At 37.5% G+C, this 12,074-nt stretch overlaps 2 protein-coding genes across 2 annotated transcripts in view; both read right to left on the bottom strand.

Annotated features, from left to right (window-relative positions):
* The window catches only part of LOC129437125 (uncharacterized), a 96,804-nt gene extending 86,919 nt beyond the window's left edge, over positions 1 to 9,885 (bottom strand). The window contains exon 1 of the mRNA XM_073865920.1: positions 9,672 to 9,885. The gene's annotated coding sequence lies outside the window, so the exon portion shown is untranslated. The remainder of the gene's footprint in view (positions 1 to 9,671) is intronic.
* Positions 1,600 to 12,074, bottom strand: part of LOC129437112 (uncharacterized) — a 31,827-nt gene continuing 21,352 nt past the window's right edge. Inside the window, 3 exon segments of the mRNA XM_073865728.1 lie at positions 1,600 to 3,057; positions 9,023 to 9,548; positions 9,637 to 9,671. Coding sequence (XP_073721829.1) covers positions 1,898 to 3,057; positions 9,023 to 9,548; positions 9,637 to 9,671 — 1,721 coding nt within the window. The 3' untranslated portion in view covers positions 1,600 to 1,897.

Raw genomic sequence — 12,074 nt, 5'->3', positions numbered from 1 at the left:
TAACCAGCTTGTCAGCAATGTATAGGGCTGTCACAATGATTAAATAATCGTCTCATCGCAACTGTTTGGCCTCATCGCAATGATTTTAGATCACCGCAATGATTGCATATCTGTCTAAAAATGTGTTATGTGTATTAATATTTAGTGCCAGGTAAACCTGGCAAAATATTTAATTTAAATAATGTAAAAATTATTTCATGAACTAACAAAAAATTGTCAGAATGAAATGTCAAAGCAATAAAAAAGGCAATTAATCATCATAATCGTCAAAGTCCTAAAACAAGCAAAATTAATGAACAATTAAATGACATTTTGGTCACATGACATAAACAGTTGAAACCAATTTTTTTAATGTATTCATCCTCATGTTGTTCTGAACCTGTATGAATTTCTTATTTCTGATGAACACAAAAGAAGATATTTTGAGAAATGATGTAAACACACAGCAGTAAGTGACCATAGACTTCCATAGTATAAATAAAAAAAAATGATGGAATTTAATAGGTAGCAAAAACTTTGTGCTTACAATCATTTATCAAAATATATTCTTTATAATTTATCACAATACTTCCAAAATATTTTTCCTACTATGGAAGTCAATGGTCACCTGCTATGTGTTTACCATAATTTCTCAAAATATCTTCTTTTGTGTTCAACAGAAAAAAGACATTTATACAGGTTTAGAACAACATGAGGATGAGTAAATGATGACAGAATTTTAATTTTAAAGTGAACTATCCCTTTAAGTTACAGACACCGGCCCTGTTGGTTTATTTACCAGCTGCTGTTTTTTTAATTGAGTTAAACATGGTAAGATTAAAATCTTTTAGTCTCTTGGTTTACTAACCTAACATTTAGTGTACAGAAACTAACATTTAGTGTACTTCTATGAGTAACATTATGTCAACTGTGTACTTCACTCATGAAAACAGTGTTAAAAACAAAACTTTCATAGTATGAAAAAATAGAATACTATGGAAGTAAATGGGACTCACAAGTGGCTTGATTTAAAACTTTTCTCAAAATATCTTCCTTCATGTTCATCAGAACAAAGAAATTTATACAGGTTTGTAACAACATGAGAGTGAGTAAATGATGACAGAAATTTTTATTTTTGTGTTAACTATCCCTTTAATGCTGCATTCACACCAGCTGCTGTTGAGGCGTCAACACGAGTGATTTCAATGTTAAGTCAATGTAAAGATGCGTTTCTGGAGGTCTCGCGGTGCGAATGACGCATGTAGTGTGCGCGGTAGACACAATTCCACCGCGTTCATGCGAGTGACGCAAATTGAGCGTTGAAATGCGTGAGTTAAAAAATTTGAACTTTGGCAGAAAAACGTGCCACGTTAACCAATCAGGAGCTTGCTCTAGTAGTGACGTGACTACAGAAAGCGAGCGGAGCCGCAGAAGCCCCTCCCATGACGTGAATTTCTGCGCGAATGTCTCATTAACTACAATTTCACGCGTGAATGAAGCAAGTAAACTCAGAATGTTCAAGCGGGAAACTAGACGGTAGATGTGAATTTGACGCCTCAAACGCGGCTGGTGTGAACCCACGGTAAGGACATCATAACCTAAAATAAAACTCTAGAAAGCTTTGAAATATTACACCTTTATGTCATTTTTCATCCTCCATAATACAGTACTGTTAGATCAATCTGAAAATCCTGAACAGCACTGTTTTATTTCATTTGTATGTTTGTTCTGTTGTATTTATTAACAATATTGCTCATCATTTGATTATTTGTTCTTATTTTACTATCAACTTGTTTTTAACAATATTTAAAACTTTATACGTTACAAGTTTTTGGTGTCCTTAGTAAGGTCACTTATGCTTACAAAGTTTGACTGTTGATTAACTCTTCCCAAAAACATTACAGTGTTAAGGTTTCTCTCAAGTATGAACTCTCTGATGGCCTTTTAAGGAACCCGACTGAGCAAAAGTCTTGTCACACTGAGAGCATTTGTAAGGTTTTTTACCTGTATGAATTCTCATGTGATTTAGTAATGTAGACCCTTGAGTAAAACTCTTCCCACAGAGAGTACAGAGATGAGGTTTCTCTCCAGTATGAACTCTTTGATGGGCTTTGACTTGAGATGAATCAGAAAAACTCTTCCCACAGACATTACATTGATAAGGTTTCTCTCCAGTATGACCTCTTTGATGAACTCTTAAATGAGATGAATTAGAAAAACTCTTCCCACAAACACTACAGTGATGAGGTTTCTCTCCAGTATGAAGTCTCTGATGGTATTTGAAGTGACCTGAAGAAGCAAATGTCTTGTCACACTGAGAGCATTTGTAAGGTTTTTCATTTGTATGAATCCTCCGGTGTGTCACTAAACTACCATGTCGATTAAAACTCTTCCCACAAACATTACAGTGATGAGCTTTTTCTTTAGTGTGAATTCTCTCATGGACTATCAGCTGATATTTATGGCAGAAACGTTTCTCACAGTGTGAACACTGATGGAGTTTCTCTTTAATGTGAGTAATCTGGTGTTTTTTTAATGAACGTGAATCCCTAAAGGTTTTGTCACATTCACTGCACTGATACGGTCTCTCATTGGTGTGTAAAAGCACATGCGTCTTCAAAACACATTTATGGCTAAATCTCTTCTCACAGTGAGGACACTCGTAAGGTTTTTCTCCCATATGAACTCTCTGATGAACATCAAGAATTTGTTTGGTTTTGAAGTATTTTCCACATTCAGTGCAGTTGAAAGGCTTTTCATCACTGTGTGTCCTCATGTGAACATTTAGTTTATAGGAAGAGACACAAATCTTCCCACACTGCTCACAGTGAAACTGCTTCTTCTTCTTCTTCTCTCTTTGGTCTTCTGAATGAAGTTTCTTCTCTTGTAAGGTAGTAAAGCTGATCTCAGATCTGGTGAAGAGTTTCTGTTCTGTGTGTTTTCTCTCATGTCTCTCTAAATGTCTCTGTGAGCTGAATGTCTTTCCACAGGTGATGCAGGAAAGAGTTTGTGCTGTCAGTCGCTCTTTTGATGTTGAGGACGTTATTTCTATATCCAGACATGAATCACTCTTCACATCTGAAAGAAACATGAAACAATTAAATTGTCTTTTTCACTGTTATTTACACAACAATAAGGATGAAGAATTAAGATTGTGTATTTTTCTAGATTCACACATATAGAAAGTTGAAGGTGTCAGTCTTATTGCAGTTGGGTCATTGCTAGTGATGGGATATTTGAAGCAAGAGTTCGGAGAGCGTGTCAAGAATAAATCAGATGAAGCCTTGATTCAGGGCTTGTGTTGTTAATGTAGAAATCATGTGACTTTTTGAAACACTTGGAAGACTGAAAGTTCAATCATTCATCAGTGGGCATCTTCCAGCCAGAGGAACAAATATGTTTTCTCGACTACTAAGTTTAAATACATGGCTGCAAAAAACCTGCACCATGAAAGGACTGAATTACATTGACAATTTCAATAACTTCTGGAGTCAAAGGCAACTTTTTAACAAAGATGGTATCCAACCAAACAAACTAGGTGCTAGGTTGCTTAAAGTTTACACAATAGCCGTTTCCCAATGTCAAGGATACTTCCTTGGCAGGACTAGTCCTTTCAAGTCACTTCCTTTAGAGGCTAGGCGAGGCTCCTTTTAAGCATTCGGAGAACACGTTAAATGGAACAGGCTAGCAAGTGCACGTCATTGCGTCATTGCGTGATTGAAAGGTGTGCTTTCGGTGGTGCGCGCATAGGATTGTGGGTGATTTCAGCGCGTGAAGAGCGCGAAGGATACAAATTTGCATCCTTTCCTGTATATGGGATATTTCTCGAACGAAGGACTCAGTCCTTTGCTGCAATTTCAAGGATCCTCAACATTGGAACAGTCCTTCGACGGACGTCGATGACGTAGCATCCTCGAAATTCTAGCTTCCGAGGATCCTTCCTTGACATTGAGAAACGGCTCATATCTTTTTCATCCTTCATTATTTATCAGCTAAGTGTTCCAGTCCACTCCTGAATGCCTAATTGACCACAGGATTTGACACCCGGACCTGGATGGACATTTAAGTGACAAGGATAAAACTCTGCAATCACAACAACTACTGTTCACAGTCCTGCCCACAGACCTCGCTACAGCTGGATTTTGAATCAACACCCAAGGACGTTTCTATGAATAACAACCAGGAAAGGCAAGAGAACACCCTTCAGCCTCCAGGAACACCAGAATCACAGTTGATGTCGTCACACTCTCTCCCATTCTCTCCAACATCACCACTTCAGTGCTTTTCAGAGAAAATGGAGAAACTGGTATTTGCTAGAACAAATCTCTCCCGCTCTATTGCTACGAGTCCCCAAATATCAACCAAGAAACGGCAGTCTCCACAACCACCAAATCCTCCGGGCCCAGCCCGCCCTCCATCTGAGAGAGCACGTCGACCTCTGCCTCAACACCTGCAAACATCACTGGTAACTGATATGTGTTGGGTCCCGGCTATAGCACTATTCGGACGGGATTAGTTTTCCAAACGACGTTTGAGTTTCAACGTGTCCCCCAGGACGTCTGTGATTTTATGTACCGATTTGGACGGGATTAAAATGATGCAGGCTATTCCAGAGATGGGAGTGTCTGTTTCATGCATTTGGACGTTGCAGAAGAGCACGTGCTCTGGATACGTGTGTTTGTAGTGTTTAATATATTGCTTTAAATGTAAAATTATGACAGAACATGTCATTTATTAATTTAATTTTAACAAAATAAAATATACAAATCCTACTAAAGAAACGTTAGCCTACGTGTTTTATATAAATGTCTGCTTATAATAAACACAAAGAAATTAAGAAATAATGATTCATAAAAATGTATTATCTTTATTAATTAACATTACCATTCCGGAGTTAAACAAGTTTGAACGGAGTTTCTTATAATGTTAATGATTTAACAGTGTATGATATTCAGCTCGTTTTGATGTAATTTAATTATTTTATTTTGCCAAATGCGAAAAAACATTCATATCTGAATGAATGAGACTCAGGAAATACAATATACGCACATTAGTAAGACCTTACGGCAGATCACGTTGGCCAAAACACAAAATGAACCGCGTTTTCAAAAGATATTGCGGGCAAACACAGACATTTGCATTCGGACGGGATTACATTTCTCAGAGGACCTCCGAGTTCGCTGAAAAACAGTAGGTAAATTGCTCTGGAATTTTTACGGAGGTCGTCAGAGAAAAACACAGACATGGCCGATTCGGACGGGATTAAAAACACAGAGGACCTCTGAGAAGCACGATTTTCTCAGAGATCCCCCTGTAAAACTAATCCCGTCCGAATAGGGCTTATGACAGCAATTACAATTAGGGCTGCACAATTCGTGCTAAAATGTGAACCAGATTTTTCTCCATGGGAATTAAGATCCCGATTCTCTCAAACGATTCGCGTATTTTCAACAACAAAAAAAAACATTTCTTGCACTCAAGTAACAAAAATGTTCTACCCTGGACTTTTAGTTATAATAAAGTGTCTTCAAAGTCTCTTTTCCTTATTTTAGAAGATGAGTAACTTGACACTAATAAATAAAAGTAACTGTACAAAAAAGCACAGGTGCTATTTATTTCAATCAAACTGGTCAACCTTAAAAATTTAAAAACACAAAACCTTTAAACTTTAAAAACACGAAACCTTTAAAGAACTTAATGATGATACTGAGGCCGTTTCTCAATCTGAAGGCTGCAGCCTTCCGGAGGTCGCATTTCTAAGCTGCATACGTCATTAAGACAGTCTTATTTCAAATATTAACAATTATAAATTGATTATTATTATTCTCAGTTAAACGTAAATTGTTGTAATACGTTTATGACTTGCGGATGTAATGCTCAGTTAAGTTAAACCAGGCTCGATGACGTATGCAGCCTGCATATGAGACCTACGGAGGCTGCAGCCTTCCGACTGAAAAAAGGCCAGAGGTAACTTATTTCCTTGCCTTTTTTCGGAATCAATATTGTTGCTTTGTCACTCTCTCCTTCGCCACCAGAATTTTCCACAGTGGCGCACATTTTTCCTCTCATTTGTTTAAAAAGTGCCGCTCCAAATCCATTAAGTAAATCTATGTGTCTAGGTTTGCCGCTTTGTTCCACGTCACGCGAGTGACAGCCAAACGCCGCAAATGAGGAGAGGAGAGAAACGATCGGGTCTGATTGGTGAATGAATAGGGTTTGGTTTTACACTGCGTGAGTGTAAGCAAGTTTAAATTACAATAATGCAGATGTTATGTCATGTAAATACGTGAACGCAGTATGAAAACAGGGTAATAGTGTACATGCAAGACAATCGCTGTCATTTACAAATTAGTTACAATAAGAGGCGGAAAAATAGCTGCTTTATTCAAAGAATCCTTTCAATGCAAGCATTACTTGGTGATTACCATTCTTTTAAATGTTTGTGTATTGCTCTAAAGCATTCGGTTTTAGAGGCTGTTTACACTTGACATTAACATGCGTTTTCATCGATGGGATCACAAGTGGACGACGTTAATGCCAGGTGTAAACGGTGTTCGTTTTGAGCTCGTCCACTTTCAACCACTTTCAACCACATTCAGAGGTAGTCGTAACCCCTTTTGATCGGATTGTATTTGTAGGGTAAACACACGTTGTTGAATAAGTTCGAACAGCCACACGCGACCGCCTTCTCTCCGCCCATTTATCTAATCTGAGGTACTAAACACAATGTTTTAAGTCTTTTCTGGCGTGAACAAACACGGTGAAAAGCCCTACTTTTAGCCTTTCATTGATAAAACTAAAGCGGCTAAACTCCTCAGTTTCATTTTGCAAGCGTGTGAAAGTTGCGTGATCCTATTTCATCAATTGCGCTGAAATATCAGAGAAAGCTCTAACATATTCATGTACGAAACACTGTGCAGCATGTTTACTTACAAGACAAGCAGTGGACTCCGACATAATATTAGTTCTCGTCCGTATAAACTCATCATAACTTAAAATGACAGCAGCAAAACTCGCACACGGTCTCGACAGACCACCCCCTCACAGTATTCAAGACAGAATCGGTCGAAAGTGGACAAAAGAGAAGGATTAAAATACCAGGTGTAAACGTAATGTGTCTCTCTCTCCCACTTGTGATCTGATCGATGAAAACACATCTAATACCAAGTGTAAACAGCCCCTTAAACACACTTGATCTGACCCAGCATGTGCAAGGTCCTACACACAATCGGGGACACACTCTTGATCTGTGTCCCAATTCGAAGGCTGCGACCTTCTAAGGGCATATTCTAAGACCGATTGCGTCACAGCTGCGCGACTTAAGGCTAGTAAGGCCATCTCAATTCGAAGGATGCTTAAAATGAAGCCTCAAAATGCACCATTTTTCTCTGCGCTGTTAAGGATAAAATGAATGGATCCTTCAAAGTAGGGCTGGAACGATGCGTCAACCTTATCGTTTACATTGATTTGCTGGAAACGCGCCAATGTGTTGTACTGTTAACATTTTGAAACAATGGTGACTTCAGCTCCGAGTGATTGACAATCATGTGTAGGGGTGTAACGATTAACTGTGCAAATGCGATTCAGAATCGATTTCAGACAGGCATTTTTAATGGGACACACAATCGTTATAGCCCTAATCATGTGTTATACTAATCAGCCAGAATGCGATAAAAAGTGTGGGAATACTTTAACTCTTTCACCACCAACATCAACACATGTTGTTTGGGAGGGTTACAAGAAAAATTCTCCTAGCTCATTCAAAAACAAACTAAAGCATATTCAGTTATCAGCCATGACTGGAACATTAATTGGCAATGGCTTCTATGATCAGATGAAACTAAAAACTTAGCTTTTAGCAGCAAACACTCAAGATTTGGTGAACACAGAGAAAAAAAAGTACCCCATGTGTACTATATTTCTGCTGCAGATCCTGGACATCTTGTTAAGATAAAGAATATTTTGAATGATTTTCTTTAACAAGTGTTGCTTTTTTAAGTGCACGTTATAAACGACTCCGACTCATAATGATTTTAGATTGATAAGGACTTCCTACTGACCAAATGCAGTAGTACACACACAAGCTGTGCATGAAACACAGAATCTCAGCCTTGAGATTCAGAATCGAATTCCAACAGGCATTTTTAATGGGACACACGATTAATCGTTACATCCCTAGCACCAACATGGAGCTGGGAGTCTAAAGGGTCTGGAGTGATCCTGGATGAAGGAATGGTCTATGATCTCTTGTCAGGCATTTCCTAACCTCATCAGGCATTATAGGAGAAAATCTAGACCCGTTAAAATGTCAAATGAATGGAGTATCAAAAAGTATTGAATAAAAGGGTGCCAATAATTGTGGCCAATGTGTATTACAGAAAAACATTTCATAATGATATTTCACCCCATTTTAAATTCTTATTATCCAATGAAAGGATACATTTTTGTGATTTAAAAAAAAAAAAAGATTAAAAGGATTGACAATGCAGATAAATTTTCACAGCCTTATTTAATCATATTTACCAGGGGTGCCAATATTTTTGGGCACAACTGTAAATACAAACGTACAGGATTATCTGGATCACGGCCAATCAGAGGGAAAGGTCCGGCCTTCACTATCTCTGATTGGTTTAGACCACGACATAAACCTAATGTGTGTCTGTTGTTGAACCACAGGGAGTCTTTCAGAGTTGCAGAGACTTTTTATCCCTCGAAAGGCTGGCCGCACTGGTGCAAACAAATTTTTTTCCGCAATATTGAAAAATTAGGTCGCATTCTAGAAACCCAAGAAGCCTCCCAGTTTTCATCAAAAATAGAAAGCACTAAAAATAAAAAATCAGAGCACTTGGGGGTTTAGAACGACACAGGGGTAACTGATTTATGATAAAATTATACTTTTGGGGTGAACTAACCCTTTAAGCCTATATGTCTGTTCCACAATAAGTTTTAAAGATAACTCCTTTAAAATTTTGATTGAAAACCCAAAATAGGTGCTCACATGACATTTAAAAATAAAAATACAATAATAATTGAGGAAACATACCTGATGGAATAAAATCATCATCTTCCTCAGTGCGATCTTCCTCTTTTGTGGGTTCAGTTTTGATTTCTGTGGGTTCAGTTTTGATTTCTTTGGGCTCAGTTTTGATTTCTGTGGGCTCAGTTTTGATTTCTGTGGGCTCAGTTTTGATTTCTGTGGGTTCAGTTTTAATCTTCATCATGAGGTTTGTGCAGTCGATGAGTTTAACTGAACACATCTTCAGTTTGGTCTGCAGGATCTGCTGCTGTTCTCCAGCGTTACAGACAGAATCCAGAGACTCTGTGGAGGTTTGATCCTCCTGTAAGCTCTGTTTTCTGTCACACATTGTAGTGTCCTGAGTGTCTGTGAGCTTTGACTCAGTATAACAGAGTAAAGTCAGACTGAGATCAGAGTCCTGTGTGTGTCTGGATTTCTCTTCAGAGAGTTTAGAGTCCAGCAGTGTCTGTGGTGTGCGGCTCTGATCTCTGCTCATCCACACTGAATCCAGACTCCCATCATCAGTCACATACACTGAAGATTCACAACAATCCACATTCTGACAACACAACACAGAAAGTAAAATTAGAAATGATTTGATGTTGTCTGATTCAGGTAAATGATGTTTAAGCTGTACAAACCTCTCGATTCATTGCTAAATCTCCTCTTTCTTCACCTGAGAGTTTTTTGTGATGAAATCATCAATATATCCAGCATTGACAGCTCAGTTCATACTGATTTACAGCACAGTACATCTCAACATTAAAATACACAGAAACAAGAGTCTTTTTAAACTAAATGAAACACGCAAGAGAGAAAAACACTGAGGATACACAAACACATCACACGCGCGCTCTTTCTTTCTTTCTTTAGTGAGTTTATTTGCGGATTAAAGAGCTGCAGCGCCTCCTGCTGTACTGGAGAGAGAAGACGCTCACTGCTTTACAATGGATTTAGCAAAACAAGAATGGGTCTCAATTATGGACAGAAATCATCACAAACTATTGTATAAAGTAATGATTAAATGAAAAGAAGGGGTGGGAAAATAATTGCTGAAGAATAAAGTCAAAACATCAAGCTTTAAAAGTCATAAAGATAGGACATCGTAGGACAAAAAGATTATGATCAGATTACAAAAACCAACACAAAAGTTTTTACAACATTGTATTTCATGGTAATAAGGTAATGTTGCAGTATAACATTTAAAAAACATTTTAAAAACCACACCCTAAATAAAAACAAAAAGGACGTTTTAAAAACGTAAAATACCTAATTGGATTGGTTTTCCTTAGGTAGTAAAAAACGTAAATCACATCTGTTCACTACGAAAACAAGACCAGACCACAATGCAACATTTCTGAGACATTTTGTTCAGGTGTTAAACAAACCACTGAATAAGACGTTTAAAGAACATCATGACCAAAATACAGCCAGGTGTTTATGTTACTTTGGTATGTATGTCGGCCCACCAAGAAAATGCCCAGTATTACCAATCCAGCCATAAAACAAACACTATTAATAAAGCTAAGATACATTTAAACCAATCGGTTTCATCGGACGATACACGTCTGGATCCGAACCTTACTTCCGGTTTCGTTTTTTTTAATGGTCTGACTAGTTGCTAAACTGATCTCTTGAACAAATGCCTCGTCAAAAATAACAAATGTTTTGGTTTCCTAGGTAATCTACCTGTTGTTGTTTTGCTTGTTATACGTTTAAAGAACTTTGTTGTTTTTATTCTAAGCGGAGTTTACTGGAAGTTACGTGCGGACCGCGACAGCCGCGTGTTTATGTTACTGCTGAAACCGTCTACATTGGTTGTATTTTGGTATGGTCATGATGTTCTTTAAACGTCTTATTCCAACATTGTGATTAGGTTATTTTAACACCTATACAAAAGGTCTCACAAATGTTGCATTTTATTCTGGTTTTGTTTTTGTAGTGAACAGATGTGATAAAGTTTATTGACCGCTTAAAGAAAATGAGCCAATTAGATGTTTTTACAACGTTTTTAAATTGGTTTTTATGTTTACCTAATTAAAACCAAAATACAACATTGTGTAAAGTTGTAAAAACATTTTGTGCTGGTATTCTTAATCTGATCATAATTGTATTTTTTATGTTCCTTTCTTTATAACTTTAAAAGTCTGATGTTTTCTCTTTATTTTCTTTTTTCAGCACATTTTCCCACCCCTTCTTTTTATTTAGTCATTACTTTATAGCTCGTGATGATTTCTGGCCATACTTGTACAGAGCCCCTAGAGGACATGATAGTGGTCAATATTTGGGATGAGAGGACATTTTATTTGAACAGCTTTTGCATTCTCTAGCAAAATTTTTGCGTTCTCTTGTGTTGTAAATCTTTTTAGCGAAGACCAAGAGACTTGAATTTCCTCGAGCTGTAGTCTTTATTGCAGAAGCGATCTTCAAATCAGAGCATAGAGCCCAAGCCCAAGTCTGACTCACAGCCCTACATTGCATTCATACACATTTTAGGGGTCAGGCAGACCCTTCAATGGAAAACAAATCACTCAAATTTGAAAGCATTTAACATGAAAACATTGAAAGGAAGTAACCCTGCCACTCCCAATCCTTCAGTTTCACCAACCCTTAATCCCATCAACATTACCATCTCACCCACTGTCTCACTCGGACCATTTCATTATCATAGAAATGGGTTCACACCTTATAATAACTGAAGCATCGACAAATTGCCAATTACAGTATGTTTGCACCGGTGTCAGACATTCCCAAGGAAATAATTGGTAATTTTTGGTGAACAGGTGAAATATCTAAGAGCAAGACCAAAGGGACTGCAGTATACATTTAAGAAATATATCCACAACATAATATGCAGCCGATTAAATAATTGAATCAAAATTTAAGAGAAAGTCTATAGGTCCCAGTGCAAGCAGCAGCTTTCAAATTGAAAAAACACAAATTGAGGAACAGCTTTGTTCATGCACAGCAGAGTAAATGAAATTTGTGAAAATAATCTAATAATTTTAAATCAAACAGCATATCCATAAATCTTGTAAAATGAACACAATCTTCTCTTTTAATAGATTGGTAGGATTAG

The sequence above is a fragment of the Misgurnus anguillicaudatus genome, unplaced genomic scaffold, assembly GCF_027580225.2.
Source record: "Misgurnus anguillicaudatus unplaced genomic scaffold, ASM2758022v2 HiC_scaffold_33, whole genome shotgun sequence".
NCBI classification, from domain to species: Eukaryota; Metazoa; Chordata; class Actinopteri; order Cypriniformes; family Cobitidae; genus Misgurnus; species Misgurnus anguillicaudatus.
Note: the sequence above shows the minus strand (reverse complement) of the source record. Positions and strands in the feature narration are given on the sequence as shown.